The following is a 21,647-nucleotide window of genomic DNA, read 5'->3' as shown; positions in this document are numbered from 1 at the left end:
AGTGACCAAAAATAACAATACAGGAGGAGGACTTTCGAGGCCCTGCTGTGTATTTGAAATGAATGTACTTTAAATCCTTTAACGAGAACCAGTTATGGCGGGCAAAGATGACACCACATTCCTTTCACGAGAATCATATGGAGGCGGGCAAGTCTGCCATTTGTGACCCCGGGTAATGGCCGGGGAATGAGGGGTTTGAATCCGGTGTGGAGCCTGAGCAACGGCTACCACTGCACATCCAGGCAAGGAGGGCAGCAGGCAGGCAGGCATGCACGCCCGCCCTGAGGTAGTGACCAAAAATAAAAATACAGGACTCAGGAGGACCTTTTGCGTCCCTAATTGTCATGAATCAACTTTAAATCCTTTAACGGGAATCCGTTATGGCGGGCAAAGATGACACTACATTCCTTTCACGAGAATCATATGGAGGCGGGCAAGTCTGCCATTTGTGAGTGACCCCGGGTAATGGCCGGGGAATGAGGGATGGAATCTGGTGTGGAGCCTGAGCAAGGTATATGCAGTGAGCTGGGTTCACTCAACACAACATGTAGTAGGTATATGCAGTGAGCTGGGTTTACTCAACACTACAGGTAGTTATGTGCAGTGATGAGGTGGGTTAAGTAAACACAACAGGTAGTAGGTATATGCAGTGAGCTGGGTTCACTCAACACTACAGGTAGTTATGTGCAGTGATGAGGTGGGTTAAGTAAACACAACAGGTAGTAGTAGTAGGATGCAGTGAGCTGGGTTCACTCAACACAAAGCTAGGTATATGCAGTGATGAGGTGGGTTAAGTAAACACAACAGGTACTGGGTATATGCAGTACTGGGTAGTACAATGTGCAGCTCCCTGTCACACACACAGCCAGTCAGTCAGTCACTGAATGTGCTGGGCTGCTGGCAGTGGCACACACACACTATCAATTAGCAAGGCTGTGCATACAACAAAAGTGTCAGTTTGACACACAGTAAAAAAAATAAAGTACAGGATGAGCTCTGAAAAGAGCTAGGGTGCTATAAAAGCAATAACAATCAGCCAAGGAGCAAACTAAGCAGCCAAGAACCTAACTAATCTGTCCCTAGAAGAACAAGTCTGCAGCAGCTCGCCCTAGTCTGTCTCTAGCAGGCACACGAGTGAGTGTAATGGCCGCCGGAGCCTGCCTTATATAAGGGGGGGTGGGGCTCCAGGGCTTAGTGTAGCCTGAATGGCTACAATGTGCCTGCTGACTGTGATGCAGAGGGTCAAAGTTGACCCTCATAGTACATTATGGGGCGAATCGAACTTCCGCAAAGGTTCGCCTGGCGCAGGCGAACGCGAACCCCCAATGTTCGCCTGGAACTGTTCGCCGGCAAACCGTTCGCTACATCTCGCCTTGCAGCGCTGGGTCCCTGGTTCGAATCCCAGCCAGGGCACTATCTGCAAAGAGTTTGTATGTTCTCTCCGTGTCTGCGTGGGTTTCCTCCGGGCACTCCGGTTTCCTCCCACATTCCAAAAACATACGGATAAGTTAATTGGCTCCCCCTAAAATTGTCCCTAGACTACAGTACTTACACTACATAATATAGACATATGGCAATGGTAGGGATTAGATTGTGAGCTCCTTTGAGGGACAGTTAGTGACAAGATAAATATATATATATACACTGTACAGCGCTGCGTAATATGTCGGTGCTATATAAATACTTAATAAAAATAATAAAATACATCTCTACTGACTAGTATAAAATATTACATCACTCTTAGGGCCAGTGCACACCAAAAAGCACTAGTGTAAAAGCAAATGCTAATCGCTTTTTGAAGTTATTTCTTAAGGAGGTTATAGGCATGTGCCTAGCAATTTTCTAAGAATGCCTAGCAATTTTTGGAGCGTTTTGGTGTAGCATTTTTTTTTTGTTACAGCAGAGCTGTAACTGAACAGCTTCTGTAACAAAAATGCAGGGAAAATCGCTCTGATCTAGCACTTTTCAGATCGATTTTCCACTTTCCTATACTTAACATTGAGACTGAATCGCCTCAGAAATCAGCAGAAATGCTGCAGGACCTGCGTTTGGGAAAAAAAGCACATCGCTCTGGTTTGCTCCATCCCTCTGCCTCTACCAGGAGGGAGCCCCAAAACTTCCTCCGGGGATTTCGGGGGTGTGGTATATGTGTGGTGTGTGGTGTGTGTTGTGTGTGGGTATCCAGTGACTGAAAGCAGAGGAGACCTAATTTTCCTCACTGCAGAGTTTTTGGAATGAACTGAATGATGTACGCGTGCCATGGCAACTCACAGCCTCGCAGTACTCTGAGCTTGGGGAGGCTTGTAATTTTTACACAATCACATTACTTTGGGACAAGAACAATAAGGGTATGGGCAACAAAGAGTGGGGGAAACAATATTTTTATTGTATATTATGCCAGTCTGCTATTCTAAATTAAGGCTACTTTCCCACTAAGACATTGCGTTAGATGCAACGTTAAGGTCGCATAACGTGCACCTAACGCAACGCATAGTGGGGTAGAAGCTGGACGTCCGATCGAGCCGCGTTAAGCGGCTCTTCATGCGTCCTGTGATGCGTACTCTTGGACGCATGCGGCATCACGTGGTCCCGCCGGCCAATCACTGCAAAGAGCTGCGCTCCAGGAAGTAAACACTGCACATCACACCATGCAGTGAATATTAATTAGCCATGTGCCTGGCCAAGGAGGAGAAGGGGGAGACCTCCTCCTCCAATAGTACTGAGCATGTGCAAACAGTCTAACGTGGCTTAGCCATGTAGAACGCACAGCATGCAGCACTTTGAAATAACGTGAAGTGTAACAATGTAACGCAACGTGGGCACTGTGAACAGCCCATTGATTTTTCATTGCTATGTGGTGGGCTGCGTTACAGGCTGCACTAACGTGCGCCTGTAACGTCTTACTGTGAAAGCAGCCTAAGGGGTTAAAAAAAACCCTAAATGATATTCTAAAAGCAAGATGCAAATCCTCGAAGCACCAGTTGGCACATTTTAATCAAAATTAATCTTTTGAATTGTTTTTCCTTTTTTTTTTAGTTATTTGTCAGGCAATACTTGCCACATGTCCTAATCCTGTAATGTCGTGTAATCCGCAGGGAGCTTCCAATTACACGGGAATATTGATGGCAAATAATTGTATGTTGGGGAGAGAGAGTGCGCAGCCCACGCCGGAACTCATTACCAGGCGAGGCGTCCGGACACAAAATGTTATATTAAAACAAGGACTCGGCGAGCTTGTAATAACGTGAAAGATTTAGCGCGGAGCTCTTATAAACAACTATCCGATATCCCAGAGAAGCAACGTGTTATTTTTTACTGAGCTACGCCGACTTAATTACAATATAATTGTGTCTGATAATTATTCAGAATTCCTTCGATGATTCCCAGAGGACCTGTAAAGTACACAGACAGAAACACAACAAAAACAAAAACAATGAGATCCAAGTCACGGGTAGAAATATGTATGTGTACATGCATAATATGTTATGGCCACTTCGCGATCTGGCCCGTGTATGTGAGAAGCGTCTGGCCAGAACGTGAAATGTCAGGATCCTGCCGGCAAGTCCACAATATGCCTATCCTGCACATGTTCTTTTGTCCTCCTCTAGAATTACCTCCTCCAAGATTTCACATGTGCTTCACCCCTCCTCTGGAATGCCCTTCCACAACACATCCGTCACTCTCCAACCTTTGTTATCTTTAAATGCTCTCTCAAAACTCTTTTTCCGACAAGCTTACGCTCTACCTTAGGCTACTTCCCCTTGTCCTTTGTCCTAAGGCCAAGTTGCACTCCTTCTAGATATCCTAAATAGAGATGGCTCGATCTTGTTCTATAGCGAACAGCTATGGGATTGGGGAATGACCTTGGGGTCGTTTCCACATATGTCATTTTACGCATTACTGCACAGAGGCTTTCCCGGCGCCTGCGTGTCTGCAGCTGGTGATGTCATGCGCATGCGCAGACTGCAGAGAAAGAGTCTGCGCAGTAATTCGTAAAATGACATATGCATTCCCCATAGCTGTTCCCTATAGAACAAGTTCGGGCCATCTCTAATCCTAAAATACACTGCCTCTAGGTATATTTATTGTACACTGCCCCTCCTCTTATTCCCCCCATTACTTTAGATTGCAAGCTCACAAGGGCAGGGCTCTCTCCCTCTTTTGTGTCTTGGAATTCATGATACATTTTATTCATCGTGTTACTCTTGTCACTGCAATTACCAAATCTGTATTTGTATTGATTCTATATTTTGTCACCAATTCTGTATTTTGTATATTGGTGTATACCATTTGTCTGGATCATTATGTACCCCTTGTTGTCTTCCTTCTTTGTACAGCGCCACAGAATATGTTGGCGCATTATAAATCAATATAAATAATAATAACAATATCCTGTAGTGGCAACAATAAGAGCTGGGCCAGCTAAGACATTGAGCGGACAGAACGGACACCGAAAGCAGGGGCGTAACTGCAAATCATGTACAGATTTTGTAATTTTCACACCCATAACAAGTGTAGCCACAAAAATACAATGAAGTAGTGGTTGGGGTCCCCTTACAGCTTTGGGCCCCCCTGTGGTCGCCGGAGCTGCTCCCCTCTAGTTACGCCCCTGACTGGAAGGTAACAGGTGACCTTATCTGCTATAGCAGCCGCTATGCCAGTCCACAGTCTGCCTTCCCTCCACTCTGCCATGTTCTCCTCTTCTGCATTTGACTTTCCTCTGATTCCTTGCACCCAACCCTCACATTACAACATCCCCCTTCCAGCTATTGAGAGGGAAGTGGAGAGGGGCGGAAGAAAGTCAGGTGCAGATGGGGAAAGACACAGCAGAGTAAGTCCCCTCTGTTCCCTTCCAGTCCTTGCTCTGTATCTCCTCTGCTCCATGTCTCAGCTGGTCTGGCTCTTACAGATTCAGGATAGGCATCTTCGTGACTTGGTAGGCCGGGTTTTTCCATTTCGCATTCTGGCCAGTCAAAGTCCGAAATTGTAAGTTACAAGGGACTGGGCTCAGCCAGATTCTTGGAAATTGAATTTCTGTGGAAATACTGCATTACCACAACTCGGTCATTTTAGCCCAATCACAGAACTCGGAGGCATTGGACCAATCGGAGAATGCAGAGTCAACTCAGAAGTTTTTGGCCAATCAGAAAATGCAAAAAGTGACCCAAAAAACCAGACTCCTCGGAAAATAGGAATAGGAAAACAGAAATCCACGGAATCGGTAATCAGGACTGGCTGAAATCGGAATTTCTGCGGATTCGGTAATCGGCATTTCTGAACATCCCTATAGGTTACGCACAAACTTCTTCGCACATTGCCGGCCACTTCTTCCATTGGCCAGCCACTATGTTATGCACAACTCCGGGATCTGGCTGTAACATATACTCTGTGTACAGCTCCTGGCAAGTCACCTGACCTGCCCGGGTTCACGTGAAAGCCGCTATAAGCTATAGGAAGGTTAAGAAACACTGCCGGAGGCACAGTAAGTATGTTATGCTCTGCAAACTCCCCAAAGTACAGTCCCAGTTATCCCCTCAGGCAGGCCAATTGGTTGAGACTTTCAGTTGCCTAAGTTCCGGATAACAGGGACTTTGCTTTACATAAATGCTGTTGGTTAGGAGCTCAGGGTTCTTCCGTTGCTGCTGTATAAGCTGTCACACCCTTCTTGAAAAAGTTGTATGAAACCACGAAACACAGGTGGATGTCTTGCCACGTGTCTTAAAACTCCATTTCAGGATCTGATGCCTCCTATTCCCCATATATCCTGACAAGGTACCCCACCCCAACACCATGCTGCCTTAAAGGACCACTCTACCAAATAAGCAGTTAAAATCCAACAGAACTGACAGGTATTGGACTAGTCCATTGCCTCAGTGGAGATTCTCAGGGTTGTCTTTGTTTTCAAAAGCATTTCCTGAATGACAGTTGCTAACTGCCCAAATGGTAAGATACCAGCCAGCCTCCCTACTCTCTCGCACACTATTTCAGCAATAGCGTGCCATAACACTCTTCGCTCAACACATCCTAACTCAGGAACGGTGCATTGGGACATGAAAAACAGTGCAAATGAAAGCAAAGATTTCCAAAGGGGAGTAAATATCTTTTAAACATGGGGCAGTCAAACTTGGCAGGTGGTATACTACGTAAGTACCAACTTCAATGGTGTAAGGAGCTTGGGGGCCCAGTGCGATTTTACACAAGGCCCCAAGCACTCTATTGTTATAGAGCCCCCAAACCAACCACGGACAGCTGCAGTGCCAGTGAAGTGTAATCAGAGTAAGGAAACAGCTTGCTAAGGATTACTGCTTTGCAATGCACATAAAAAGGAGCCTTTACCAGCATAGCACCAATGCAAAGCTAATAAGGTGGATGAAGGAGGTCCTCTTAGTGGGCCCCTCTGCTTGAGGGGCCCTGGTGCGGTTGCAACCTCTGCATCCCCTATTGCCAGGGCCAGATTTGTACTATTTACCGTCCAAAGCCCACTATCACCAGCTGCCTCTGGACCGACAGCATCCTAAACACCCCTTCCCCCCTACATGCTAGGGATGAGATTGTAGGCTCCTCTGAGGACAGTTAGTGCCATGATGGCAGGGATTAGACTGTAGGCTCCTCTGAGGACAGTTAGTGCCATGATGGCAGGGATGAGATTGCAGGCTTCTCTGAGGACAGTTAGTGACATGATGGCAGGGATTAGACTGTAGGCTCCTCTGAGGACAGTTAGTGACATGATGGCAGGGATTAGACTGTAGGCTCCTCTGAGGACAGTTAGTGCCATGATGGCAGGGATGAGATTGTAGGCTTCTCTGAGGACAGTTAGTGACATGATGGCAGGGATTAGACTGTAGGCTCCTCTGAGGACAGTTAGTGACATGATGGCAGGGATTAGACTGTAGGCTCCTCTGAGGACAGTTAGTGACATGATGGCAGGGATTAGATTGCAGGCTCCTCTGAGGACAGTTAGTGATGTGATGCGGGGAATAGATTGTAGGCTCCTCTGAGGACAGTTAGTGACATGATGGCAGGTATTACACTGTAGGCTCCTCTGAGGACAGTTAGTGACATGATGGCAGGGATTAGATTGCAGGCTCCTCTGAGGACAGTTAGTGACATGATGGCAGGGATTACATTGTAGGCTCCTCTGAAAACAGTTAGTGACATGATGGCAGGGATTAGATTGCAGGCTCCTCTGAGGACAGTTAGTGACATGATGGCAGGGATTAGACTGTAGGCTCCTCTGAGGACAGTTAGTGACATGATGGCAGGGATTAGATTGTAGGCTCCTCTGAGGACAGTTAGTGACATGATGATTGTAAACTCCTTGGCGAGCAGCACATTCAGTAAGTGACAGCAGCTCCGAGATGACTGTAAGTGCCCGTTGGCTTCATCTCCTGAGTGCCAGTTCTAGCTGTTGGTAGTCGCCCACCGCTACGTGCAAACTCTGTTTAGCAGTATGAATGTTCTTCAGGTTAAGTGCTACTGCCACCCTGCTCACCAGAGCCGGGACAAGGTCCTCCAGCACCCAAGGCTGAGACACCAAAGTGCGCCCCTCCATCCCTCCCACCCCAGCTGTCACACACTGATTGCTATTAGACTAAGAGGGCCACAGGGCCCACAACCTCCCCAACACCTTAATATCTAGTTATCTGGCTTGCAGTCACTGCTATGTATCCCCTTTTCTTATTTCTTTCTGCTTCAAACACAATTAGGAATGACAGCTGAATGAATTGTGCGCCCCCTCCTACACTGCGCCCTGGGGCTGGAGCCTCTCCAGCCTATGCCTCGGCCCGACCCTGCTGCTCACCTGCTGCCCGCCCCTTGCTTTCCTGGTGCCCTAGGCCAAAGCCTTCCAGCCGTGCCTAAAATCCGGCCATGCCTATTGCTACACCACTGCTATAATAATAAAAACAATAGTAATGACAGTATCGATGAGTGACTAAACAGCAGCAATTACAATACAAATATATTTAAAATCGTTATAGTTTTAATTAATAATAGCAACTATGGACATAATATGGCTGGCTGGCACCAAAAACAAGAAAACAAACAAACAAAAAAAGGAATAGCAATCATAATTTCTCAATGCATATTGTACAAATTAGAAGCAGCCCCCCTGGCCAGCAGCTGGTGCCCCGGAGCTGGCCCTGAGTGACCGGGCACCTGTGCAGGTGTTCCCAGTGCAGGCTGGTATTCGGCCAGCAGGTGGCGCCGGAGAGGCAGCTCAGCTCGCAGCACATCTCCAGCATTAGATGATCCTCTGCTCTCCGGGCTGCGAGTAGCGCTGGGCAGTGTGGGCACATCGGGCTCCGGTGCCGCCTCCTCTCTCCCCGCACCCCCCTGCACATGTCCGGCGCCCGGGAGGGCAGCACAGGAGGCGGCTGGCATCCATGACCCCCCGGCAGCCCCTCTCCCCCGGAGTATGAGGCGGATGGCTCGCAGGCTGCTGCTGGCACTGATCGGGCTGCTGTGGGTGGCCATCCTCATCTTCCTGCTGGGGAGGCGAAGGAAGTTGGAAGCGGAGGACTCAGAGGGGGACAATGCTAAGGTAAGGCTGGGCATCACTTGTCTGACTCCTGACACCCCCTCCCTGCTATGTCAGTATGGGGGGCACCAGTGCCAGGGGGCTCCCTATCACCCCCACTCCCTGAAAAAGTTACAGCTTAACCCTTGCCACGCTTGCTGTATACATCCATTGTTAAAGTTGTGACGGGTAGGGTTTGCCTAGGCAGGTCTGAGACACGTGGTCAGCCAAACAAATGCCTTGGTGGTCCCCTCTCCCTGCCTGGCACCCTGCAGTGGGTGATGCCAGATGCCAGTGTAGGACCAGCTCGTATCTGCATTTGCTGCTGTCATTTTTTGGGGTGGCCCGGTGGAGGGTGTCTTATGCCAGCTTGCCTTGGCACTGGCTGCCAGCCTGGCATTTGTCATAGGGAGTGCAGGAGATAGAGAGGTGCGATTGTATAATGAATGGACATGCTATGCCAGCTGGCTCTATACACATAAAAAATAGCTGTGAGCAGAGTTATAGGTTAACTGATGTTTGAAGTGACATGCATGCTGTAGGAACTATCAGGACTTAAAGGGACTGTATCTGTCATTGAAGTTGTTACAGGTTGGTGCCTTGGTTGGCACCTGTCTTTGTTTCTTTGCTCCTGGCACATGGGTGATGGGTGTTTCAGAATTCCACTGTGTTTGTGTTCGCTGCTGTTTATTGCTGTAGTGGGGAGGCATAGGGAGGGATGTAATATGAACAACTTTTCTTGGCGTTGATTGGCAGCCTGGTGGCGGGCACCTCTATAATACATGGGCACTCTATGCCAACTGGCACAGATGATCTTAGGGTGGGATCCAATGATTCACTATTAGATGGGAAATAGAGTGTAGGAATAGAGGGCATAAATAAACTGGTTGAAGGTGCACACAGTCCCGCATTCAGCAGGTATATAAAGTGATAAAAATATATAGTGTAACCAATATAATGCTTATAGTCTCAGGCATGCTGCATAGGCTATGATTCGTATCCAATCTTGCCATGGTTATAGATTGCCCTGGCAGGGCAGAAGCACGTGGCCAATCAAACAAATGCCACTGTACATTCCTTCCTGGCAGTGTGCCTACAGCCAGTCGAAAGGAAGGGGGAGGGGGTAGCAGATGTAGACTAGTATGACTGGTACCAGTACGGTTGCTTGCTTGATTGGCAGCCCTGGGTCTGCATTGGGGGTACAGACATAGGTGGGCATCTCTAAAATGAGTAGGTACCCTTTGCCAGCTGGCACAATTAATCTCAGGGGAGTACCTGTTTATTAAGTACTGTGACAGTGACAAGATCCAGCATTACTTGCTGTAAACGTGCCCGTTACGGTGCAATTAAGGCAATGATCGATAATGCGATCGATCGACGTTCAGAATTAGTTGCGCCCACCAGCTCCTCTGATTTCATACGGTACGATCTGAATAATCTGATTATAATGAAAATGCGAACATTCGCTAAAAATTATACTGTGAATGGGCACCTTTGGGTGATAATGCCAGGGTGTGAGGGTGTCTCATGCATTTAATATGTATACATTCATATATAAAAAAGGTCATTGGTATAGAGACAGATGTTATTCCCGGGCACTGTGTCCCTCAGTATAAACCTGATGTGGTTTTGGGAGAACTACCAGTCTCAGCATGCCTTGCTATCCATTTGCAGTGCTTGGATGCTGAGTATAGCCGGGTATTACTTTTGTCACAAATAGTCATTGCAAATTGCAGGAAAAGATACAAAATCCTTTCCATGCCAACTCACCTGCAACTGAGTTATGAAAAACTTAAGTTGCCCACACACAATGCAATCTGACTGTACAATTTTTAAAGGGAACCAGAGACGAAGCACCCTCATGTATTTTACCATATATACCAGTGGGAACATTAGAGAAAACACCTACCTTGCTTTCTGTTTCATTCTGCACTGCACAGCTTGTTTCTTATCAGCCCTGATAAAATACCCGACTGAGCATTCAGTCTAGCTTTGCTCAGGAATTTTTATAGCTGAGTCTGTGTTCTGTCATGGCTTTTCAAGCCCAAGCCTGCCCCCTACTGGCTCTGCTCAGGAATCATTATAGCTGAGTCATTATAGCAAAGCCAGATTGAATGCTCAGTTGGGATTTGATCAGGGCTGCTAACAAGCAGGCTGAGCAGTGAAGAATGAAACAGAGAGCAGAGTAGGTGTTTTCTCAAATGTTCCCACTAATATATATGGTAAAATACATGAGGGTGCTTCGTCTCTGGTTCCCTTTAAACAATCTTACCAACATTAATGTACGATAACACCAATAGAGTCACTGTGACTTGGATATAATTTTCAGGTGGTCTCTTATACTACATAAAAGTGGTACGATTGGTGATTGATTGTACGGCCAAATTGCATAGTGTGTGGCCACTAATGATACAATCTTTACTGTACAATCTTAACACCCCTGTATAATATACGGGGGTACCTAAGAGGTGATACACACTGTGCCATTTCCACTTCAGATCCCGTTCCCAATCAAGAAAAGAATCGGATCGGACAAAAACATTTACAGCTTCTTGACTGCCAGCGACCGCTTCTAGCTAAAAATCGATCTCTTTCTCGATGTGATGCAGATCTGATATGCTGAAAAATATAAATCCAAATACTGGCTATCACTCCGTGTGTATGTCCTTTCAATTCCTTTTCGATTGAAATTCACTGGAAAATTTATCAGGAATCTGATCGGATTTTGAAAAAAAATTGCATATGGGTGTACACTATCCTTCTTTTATATCAGATTGATATCAGATCTCAATATCAATCTTATCACTCACTTGAATCGGATCTGAAGTGAAAATTGCATGGTGTGTACCAAGCTGAAAACGGACCTGAACTCAGAACTTCCTCTCTGCTCTAAGGGCTCAGTGAGGTGCAGTGAGTTTTGACGCATTGCAAATAGTGTGCATTTTACATGGGAACATGAAAGTCCATAGGCTTTCATTTTATCATTCACACTACAACAGTGAGTGCATTTCAACTCGCCGGGAGGTAAAGCGCATGGAAATGCACAGCAACTCACAAACCCATTCATACATTTTGTATTCATGCATTTCAACTCACTGACTAGTGACTAGTGTGAATGAGCCAGAAAAGATAAGCAGCAGCATAATAAGCTTTAAAGAAAAACACTTCTTTGTTACAGCTGATACAAATCCTGCAATAAATCTGCTGTGTCTACTTCCTGCTTTAATGGAAGCAGACATAACAAACAAACACAGAACATTTATATGGCGCTTTTCTCCTGACGGACTCAAAGCGCCAGAGCTGCAGCCACTAGGACACGCTTTATAGGCAGTAGCAGTGTTAGGGAGTCTTGCCCAAGGTCTCTACTGAATAGGCGCTGTCTTACTGAACAGGCAGAGCCGAGATTCGAACCCAGGTCTCCTGTGTCAGAGGCAGAGACCTTAACCATTACACTATCCAGCCACATAGGGTTAACATCCTGTGTTTACCAATTAGATGCTTTGCCGTGGCAGAGGAGATTCCTGGTAGATCAAATTGCAGTGGTGATTAGTCACAGATGAGGGTGAATTAGACAGGCTAAACGCTCTAAATACATACATGGTGCATTTCTCTGTTTTCCTTCTGTCCTGTGCAAGAGTTCAGGTCCACTTTTAGGCTGCTTACACACAGGGACGTTACAGGCGCACGTTAGTGCGCCTGTAACGCTCCCCCAACGCACAGCAATGTAACTCAAGTGGGCTGTTCACACAGCCCACGTTGCGTTACATGTAACGCTGCACGTTGCCCGGAAAGTGCAGCATGCTACGGCGTTAGAGCGGCTATAGCCGCGTTAGACTGTTTACACATGCGCAGTAGGGGGCGGAGAGGAGGCGGGGAGAGCCAGCTACAGTAGCTGCACACATGGCTACTTAATATTCACTGCACTGGCGGGCGCTGATTGGCCCGGCGGGACCACGTGATGCGGAGTGTCTCGCTCTGCGTCACGTGGTCCCGCCGGCCAATCAGCGCCACTCTGGGAGACTTTATCGGAATAGAGCCGCCTAACGCGGCTCACTCTACTGTCGGCTCTTGCAGCACCATACGTTGTGTTAGGTGCACGTTATGCGACCTTAACGTGGCACCTAACGCAACGTCTTGGTGTGCAAGTAGCCTAAAGTATCCATTCAAAGTATATTCACTTAAGGTAGCCATACACTGGTCGATTTGCCATCAGATCGACCAGCAGATAGATCCCTCTCTGATCGAATCTGATCAGAGAGGGATCATATGGCTGCCTTTACTGCAAACCGATTGTGAATCGATTTTAGCATGAAATCGATTTACCATCTGTGGAGCTGCCGCCGCCGCCCCCTGCATACATTACCTGCTCCGGACGGCTTAGTCCCCCGGTCTCCGCTGTCTTCTTCTCCGCACTTGGCTCCTCCAGCTTTACTTTACTTTGTGCCGGGGGAAGTTTAAACAGTAGAGGGCGCTCTACTGTTTAAACTTGCTGCCGGGACAGGAAGTGAAGCCTGCTGAACTCGGAGCCCAGCGCGGAGGCGGAGCAGCGGAGACCAGCGCTGTCGGAACAGGTAATGTATTGCTGCTGTATTGCGTTGGTCGTCGGGAATTTGACGCCGCTATCGACGCACTCCCGACCCGCCGGCGATCGAGCGAAAACTTCCGCACGGACAGGAACGACGGGAATGATCGATTTCGGAACGGAAATCGATCGTTCGGTCAGCGTTTGCGTGACGATTTCACAGCCGATTCGATCACAGTGATCGAATCGGCTGTGTATCGGCGGGAAAATGTATTGGCCCCTTTAGTTTACCCCTCTACTACATTGCTTTGATAAGATTGTACAATCAAAATTGTATCATTAATGGGCACCTTTAAGGCGGACATTTTTGGGGCAAAGGTTAGGCAGAACAACTGATTGGCCGCTCTGAACCTCCTTTCCACGTTTGATAAATCTGTTGCAATATCGTACGTTTTGTATTAATTTATAAATATGTTTTGGAAAGCGAATGTTAAATTAATATGAAAATTGCATGAGAAATTGTTACCCATTTATGTCCACTTCATGCACAGCGCAAGGTGGTGCGTTTTGCATTAGCTTTATAAGAATCTTATTGATAGAGCGTAATCGGTGTATTTGCAAGCTGCTGGAAAAGATACAGTTAATAATTTTAATCTCTTACCCACCTGCAGCATTTTGGTATTTGTAGTGGTTTATATGTGTGTTATGGCTTTGGGGGTGCAGGGAATTGGGGTGACCCCATTTTCTCGAGCTGCTGTGATTGGCAGATAGAGTACAAGCAGCATGATTGGCAGATATAGTACGGTTCTCATACCTCGGAGCTCACTATAGAGAATAAATGGTCTAGTAATCATCAACAAAATGCATTCATTCTAGGCATACGCTACGTGACATTTATCCAATCGGGTGTACGATCAATATTTCCCTGTGCCGAAAATCGATTGGAAATGATCATTTTTACTTCCTGGGACACCTCGATTTTAATCATAAATAAAAATAGTAAAATGAAATCTCACTGAAAATCAACCATAATGCAGCCGTCGCTAGCTATGCGTCCACCGATTGCCCCTCCATAGCTCCCGATTGGTTTAGTAGAAGCAGTGATCTGAAAATCGATCAGAAAAATGATTGGAAATTAGATTGGACCTGTCAGAAATAATTGATTCAACCCATCTATCTGACAGGAAATTGCGTGGTGTGTAACAGGCATTATTCTGTGCCTATACTGATAGTAAACTAGCTGCAGTGTGTGCTGATCTCTGCTACCTCCAGTATGTAAAGTATAAGCTGTTACTCTGTGCCTGTACGTAAAGGACTTATGAGGTGAATTTAAAAAAAAGTTCTGAAACTGCTTCAAATTTGAATCCATGGAGGACGCCATCCGCGCCCTCCATTTACTTCTGCCGGGTCCCCACACTCGCGTCTATGTGGACTGCGCAGCCGTGGCAAGCTCCGGTGGCCTTGTTACTTGAGTAATGAGAGCACGACCCGTGGGGTCTCGAGCCGGCCCGGGGGGGGGGGGGGGATAAAACAGCGGGGACCTGGCCGAAGTGAACAGAGGGCGCGGATGGCGTCCTCCGTGGATTCAAAATTGTAGCAGGTACAGAACTTCTTTTTTATTTTCACTTCGTAAGTCCTTTAAAGTCATCTTCCTGCAGAGTTTGAGGATCTCGGCTGCCTCCAGTACAGCTGTAACTGCAAACTTTCTGTTTAATTATGGTTACACTTTAAAGAAATACTTGTGACATAACTGTCATTATATCACACGCAGGCTTTGCCTCCCAGCATGCCATGGTAGCAGCAGGGACTGGGAGGAGCTGTGCTTTTGGTATTTGTAGTTACACAGACAGCCAGTGATATTTCTGTAGCGTAGCAGAAAAGGAACACCTATAATACCCATCTGCTGGATAGGACCGCCACATGTTTTACATGACACCTCGCTCCTGAAATGAGAAAGAGGGACACCTTTCAGCGTATAAATATTTGAGCACAGGAACCGTCCCTGCACACTTGTGCCATTAAGAATTCATGAGGTAAAAACGTATTTTCATTTCTCATATTAGGCCGGTCCTTCCTCCTGTAGTTACTGCTCCATTAAATAAACCTTCGGTAATAAACAAGGTGAGCGTTTAGAGGCCGGACGTAAAGTTTACTTCCACATAAACAAATGTTTATTCCTATGGAGATTAGGAGGGGCCTAAGGCCCTCCAAGCAAACAGTGTGATTACTGATTTCTCCTCACATCTTAAAGAGGCCCTGTAGTGGAGTACACATTATTTCGGCGCCACTCAATTCGGTGTGGGTAGAGACAAATGACGGCTCTTCCTGCTGCCACTAAACTCCGAGGCGGCGTTAAATACTAATCCCCCTCCAAGTTGTCGCAACTCGGAGGGAGATGTAATTCAGGGTCCAGCAGCCGCCGGAGCCCCTAATTACCAATACGCGGGGTGTGCATCATAGCTTTACTGCTATGACGGTGCCCAGCTTTGGCACTCGGCTCTCAGAGCCGCGCGCCAAGAAGAACTGATTCGCCTGTAGTGACATATAGAATGGAGTAAAATATTTAGGATGGTTTCAGCACCAGCAACACTTCCTTCTATATATTGCTGTATGTAACCCTGCCTTCCCAGTAAGGCTTAGCCTAGGCTGATTAGATATGCAGAATCCCCCCCCCCCCCCCCCACACACAAGCATTCTGGGAGATCAGGTATTTTGGTGAAACAAAGATACATGATTTACTTCTGAACAACGCTGGATTTGGACATATGGTAATAAAGTGTAACTGAGACAGGGGGTTATCAAAAATGTATACATACCTGGGGCTTCCTCCAGCCCCCTCTGGTCTGATCGATCCCACACAACCTTCCTCCGCTGCCTGCAGCCTCCGCAACTGGCCCCAGTAAGTCATCCAGTCAGGGCGTAGCTGGGAGCGTTCTGCGCCTGCGCAGTACTACTCTTGAGGAAGCCCCAGGTATGTATACATTTTTGATATTCCCTCGTCTCAGACTTCCTTTAACTATGTTTTTTGGTTGTTTTCAATGTGCTTTTAAAGTGTTTTTACTTACGGTATAACAGTTTATAGAACACTGTAACATCCAGGGTTGTGGAATCAGAGCAATTTTGGGTACCTGGAGTCGGAGTTGCAGGTTTCATAAACTGAGGAGTCGGAGTCAGATGATTTTTGTACCGACTCCACAGCCCTGCCCGTTGCACCGCATCACACCGCCAAAAACAGGCCTTCAGGAAACACTGCGTTAGTACACGGTGTTCCCTGTCTGGCAATCGGCCAAGCAGGAAGTGACGCACGCTTACGTTTACTTCCTGCCCCGCATTTGCAGAAGTGCACAGAAGCATATTGTAAAAATATGCTTCCGCGCATGCCTGCCGTGACTTTAAAACGCCAACTTTTTACAAAACACTGCATTGCCATAGACTGACCTGACTTCCGGGCTGACGCAGGTTGCCTCAGGAGCCGCACGGTAGAGTAGGTATGCGTCAAGCGTTGAACTGGGCACTTCCAGCGCAGCATACTGCAACGTGGGAAATATGAACTTCCCCATAGGGATTAATTAGGCAATTTGCTGCACCACACCGCGCCAGTGTGAAAGGGCCCTGAGGAGTTTGAGTCAGAGCAATTTTGGGTACCTGGAATCAGTCCACAGCCCGAACATCTAGCAACAAAAACATGTAATAAAATCACAGTATTGTATATTTTTGTACAGCAGGAGTGATCGGCAGCGCTTTCAGACAAATGCTATACCTAAATTAGCTATTTGCAAAAATGTGCAGAGCTCCAAAATATGGACAAAATTACACAACATGCATTCAAAACAGGTACAGCAAAGGAGAGCGTTAGCTTCAGTATAAATAATATGTGCACAAATTATTCCCTACTAGACCCCATGGCGATGATGTGCCTTCGCGGGGAAGACCTACCACTAGTCTAACAATAAAAACATAATTTTTACTAGTGCTGCTAATTTACAAATGGTATACACATTTCGTCAAACAGACATCAAACAAGTGACAGCGCTCCAGGCAGCAAACTAAAATGAAAGCCAACAGAGGCATGCAGAGCCCCACTGTATATTTTGTATATGAAAACAACTTTGTTTGTATCTCTGAAATGTTGTAACTCTAGTTGTTTGTAAGTAGGGGACTCTCTGTATATGGTCAGGGTGACACCGGTTGCCTCCCCATAGAGGCCAGAAACAGCCCTGTTTTGCAGCAAAAAAATTATATTTGATGTTGCCGAATTTTTCCCTCGTTTTGTGATATTCCTACAAATCTGTACTCCAGAGCTAAACAGCAGACGATAGAGAGTGGTGGATTCGGTTTGATAAGGTGAGAACTGCAGTCAGGGCACATGTGACACAAGCTGCCAGTAATGCAGAGAAGTCATGTGACTCTTAGTTACGGTGTTGGTCTGCTGGGACTTGTTGTTCTTCAGCGCTTGCAGATGGGGTCACGCTTGATGGAGGAGGCAGGTGCACGGCTATGACAAATGGCATTCCAGCGTGGCATATGGAGGTCAGACCCCGCAGAGCTTGACAGCACCTATTAATACACAAGCAGTGGAAAATAGATGCGGTTTCTCATCAGTGAAGTGCGAATGGCTGAGGTGATGTATATGGCTTCCTTACAGCCAATTCCATAAGGGGGTGCTTATTATTCTGTGGATAGAGATATATGTCGGGGTCTGCCGGTGCTCAGGAGGGCTTTAACTCAAACCTGTCACCAAATGCATTACAGAACTAATGCCCTTGTTGAATGCAGCACCTGTAGTCCTGGGAGACACGCTATGTTCTATACTGCACCTTTATACTGAACATTTTCCTCCACTGGGGCATAAACCTGATCCTAAAGGTGGCCACTAACGGCCCAATTTCTAGCAAAAAAAGAGGGCAGAGAGTGGGAGCCGGAGCCTGTCTCCAGCGGGTCAGGAAAATATGGCGTGGGGAAAAAATGGCGCACAGTGATAAATCTTTTAAAACGGTATTTATAGTTTTAAGGATATGCAGTAACTTTATTTAAAACGCTATTTATCGTTGGTCTGACCCCCGCCCCTCATGTCCTGCGGTGTCCCCCGGTTCCTGTCTTCTGCTTCCCCCGCCCCCCTCGCACGTCCAATTTTGTCTCCCAGTTATTTCATCTCTGCCCCGGACTGGAGTGTAATGCTACAACAGTCCTACCTAAGCAGATCTTACGAACAGCTGGTGGATGTATCTGCTCGCTGCCGCTGATGACTTTCTGATGCACCAATCACGCTGGGGGCGCTGCTCCAGAATTGCCAATCACCGCTGCTCATTTCTCTGCTCCGTCTGCTAATTGGACCCAATGCTCCCGCCTCCGAGACCATCGCGTCCAATTAGCAGACGGAGCAGAGCAATGAGCAGCGGTGATTGGCAATTCTGGAGCAGCGCCCCCAGCGTGATTGGTGCATCAGAAAGTCTCCAGCGGCAGCGAGCAGATACATCCACCAGCTGTTCGTAAGATCTGCTTAGGTAGGACTGTTGTAGCATTACACTCCAGTCCGGGGCAGAGATGAAATCACTGGGAGACAAAATTGGACGTGCGAGGGGGGTCGGGGGAGGCAGACAGGAACCGGGGGACACCGCAGGACATGAGGGGCGGGGGTCAGACCAACGATAAATAGCGTTTTAAATAAAGTTACTGCATATCCTTAAAACTATAAATACCGTTTTAAAAGATTTATCACTGCGCCATTTTTTCCCCACGCCATTTTTGACTGTACGCGTCTCCAGGAAGCGGATCAGCAGAACTGGAACATGCTGCTATGTGAGGTCACACGCTCTCCCTGCCTGTCTAACACATGGCCGCAATTAAACCGTTCAGCGCTGTCAGTTCTGTGAATTCAGCAAGAAAAATGATGAATGCGGCCTGGATTTATAAATCTCCCCGGCAGAGAACTGTGCAGTTAAACGAGGAACTGTAACCAAGGATTGAACTTCATCCCAATCAGTAGCTAATATCCCCTTTTCCAGGAGAAATCTTTTCCTTTTCACAAACTAATCATCAGGGGGTCTGTATGGCTGATATTGTGGTGAAACCCCTCCCACAGTGTGATGTCAGGACCATGGTTCTGACATCACACTGTTGGAGCCCTGTTGCATTGTGGGAAATAACAGCTGTTTCCAACTGTCAAAAAAAAAGAAAAAGAAAGCAAGCAGCATCTCCTCCCACTGACATCACCTGCCAGCAGTAAAAATGTCACCATGTAGTAAATGTCAGAATGTAAATCAGGGAGAGGAAAGATTTTACAATAGGCAGATTCTATACACAGAGGGATATACTGCTGGCTTGGCATTTGGAAAAAGCCGTTATTTCCCACAAAGCAACAAGATTCACAGACGGTAAACTGTCAGGACCATGGTCATGACCTCACACTGTGGGAGGGGTTTCCCCACAATATCAGCCATACAGACCCCCCTGATGATCTATTTTAGAAAAGGTAAAGATTTCTGGTGGGAAAGGGGGTATCAGTTACTGATTAGGATGATGTTCAATCCTTGGTTACAGTTCCTCATTTAGAGAGGAACTCCAGTGAAAATAATGTAATAAAAAAGTGCTTCATTTTTACCATAATTATGTATAAATGATTTAGTCAGTGTTTGCTCATTGTAAAATATTTCCTTTCCCCGATTTACATTCTGACATTTATTACATGGTGACATTTTTACTGTGGGCAGGTTATGTAGCTGCTTCTAGCTGTTTTGGCAGTTGGAGACAGCTGTAAACAGCTATTTCCTGTCTGTGATCCTTGTTACATTGTGTGAAACTGCCAAAAGTACCTCGGTCTTCAGAGCTTCTTGTGGGAGGGGTTTCACCACAATATCAGTCATACAGCGCCCCCTGATGGTCTGTTTGTGAAAAGGAATGATTTCTCATGTAAAAGAGGGTATCAGCTACTGATTGGGATAAAGTTAAATTCTTGTTTGGAGTTTCTCTTTAAAGGAACACTATCAAACTAAGTGTTCTAAAATGACAATGTACAAATAATGTCTAAGTAGCCGTGTAAACATTTTCCTACTTTTTATGTTAAATATCAGAGGCAAAAGCTGTGTAGATTTCATTGTGTGTAGATTTCAGTTCGGTTGGAATGTCTCATTTGCATAGGTGAATCTCTGCAGTCTGACATGCTAAGAACAGTATATTATTGACGCAGAGTTATATGAAAAGCCTGTCAGGTTTCACACACACTATTACAAATGTTTTTGTTGCACATAAGATACGTTTCCTCTGCTCTCTGCAGAGAGCTCAGTCAGAGACAGGCAGAGCTTTCTCTCACACAGGGTCAACAGATGTATTGTGAGGGAATCCCCCTCCCCTCATGGTTTATTCAGCGTCAGTTTTGACGACACTAAAGTGTGAAAGGAGTTCGATAACAGTAAACAAAAAGATAAGCATTCAAATGTATACACCAGCACTTAGCAGCACTTCCCTATCTATTTCTATCTCAATTGAAAAAACATGTTAATCAATAGTGTTCCTTTAAGGCATTTTATTGCGTTGTGCTGGAAGAGTCTGATCATCCGCCAACCTGCCTCAAAGTCAACAGTGTGTGATTGTGGGACTTCCGAGGCGACGCAACAACAGCATAAGTAATTTCAGTTAATGGAAATGTAAACATGTTGGCGATTGCAGTGCATTGCACATGTGCGAAACAACGGGAATACATTGGAGCAATCGCAGAATCCCAGTGATGCATTTCCTGTCCAGCAGGGAGTACGTCATTGGGCGAGGGGTGTTTGCGGGGGGTGGTGCTATGCAAATGACCCTGTTGGCAAACTGACGCAGAGTCATATGATTGATGTTTTGTGCATTGCGGTTCCGCAGACGCACTGGCCAGGTGTAAAACCAGCCTCAACGCTTCGTACACTTAACTGTTTGTGTGCTCGTTCCTTCACTTATGTCCGATCCAGAAAGTGTTATGTTTTCCACTGTGCCTGTCGTATGGCTGCTACTACAAATATTCACGCTTTACAAGACTGGAATATGGAATCCAGTTCTTGGCACCGCATTACAGGAAAGATATTGCAGTGTTAGAGCAGGTGCAGAGACGAGCAACAAGATTGATTAAAGGGATGGAAGGTCTCACTTACCAAGAAAAGGTTAGATAAACTGGGTTTATTTCGTCTTGGAGAAAAGGCACCTTAGAGGAGATCTAATTAACATGTATAAATACATGAGAGGGCAATATAGAAGCTTGGCGGATGAGCTTTTTGTCCCTAGACTTTTACAAAAAAGTAGGGGAAACAACCTGCACATGAAGGAAACATGTTTTAGCCATTTACTTAGGAAAGGGTTCTTTACAGTAAGAGTGATTAAAATGTGGAATGTATTGCCAGAGGAAGTAATTATGGCAAATTTAATATCTGGGTTTAAGGCTTAGATGCTTTCCTTGCGTTGAAAGACATCCGTGGCTATAATTACTTGGTAATGCCTAATGATGTTGATCCAGGGATTTTATCTGATTGCCATCTGGAGACGGGAAGGGAATTTTTTCCCTTTTTGGGCTAATTGGACCATGCCTTGTAAGGGTTTTTTCGCCTTCCTCTGGATCAACAGGGATATTTGAGGGAGCAG

The 21,647-nt window shown here is 46.3% G+C and overlaps 1 protein-coding gene across 2 annotated transcripts in view; it reads left to right on the top strand.

Moving 5' to 3' along the window:
* Window positions 1–8,270: 8,270 nt before the first annotated feature.
* The window catches only part of GALNT14 (polypeptide N-acetylgalactosaminyltransferase 14), a 518,272-nt gene continuing 504,895 nt past the window's right edge, over window positions 8,271–21,647 (top strand). The window contains exon 1 of one of the 2 annotated variants that reach the window (XM_068232790.1): window positions 8,271–8,542. In XM_068232790.1, the coding sequence (XP_068088891.1) occupies window positions 8,417–8,542 (126 nt within the window). In that variant the 5' untranslated portion in view covers window positions 8,271–8,416. The remainder of the gene's footprint in view (window positions 8,543–21,647) is intronic. The other variant, XM_068232789.1, reaches the window with a different exon arrangement.

Source organism: Hyperolius riggenbachi, chromosome 4 (genome assembly GCF_040937935.1).
Source record: "Hyperolius riggenbachi isolate aHypRig1 chromosome 4, aHypRig1.pri, whole genome shotgun sequence".
NCBI lineage: Eukaryota > Metazoa > Chordata > Amphibia > Anura > Hyperoliidae > Hyperolius > Hyperolius riggenbachi.
This window is presented reverse-complemented; position numbering and strand designations above follow the sequence as displayed.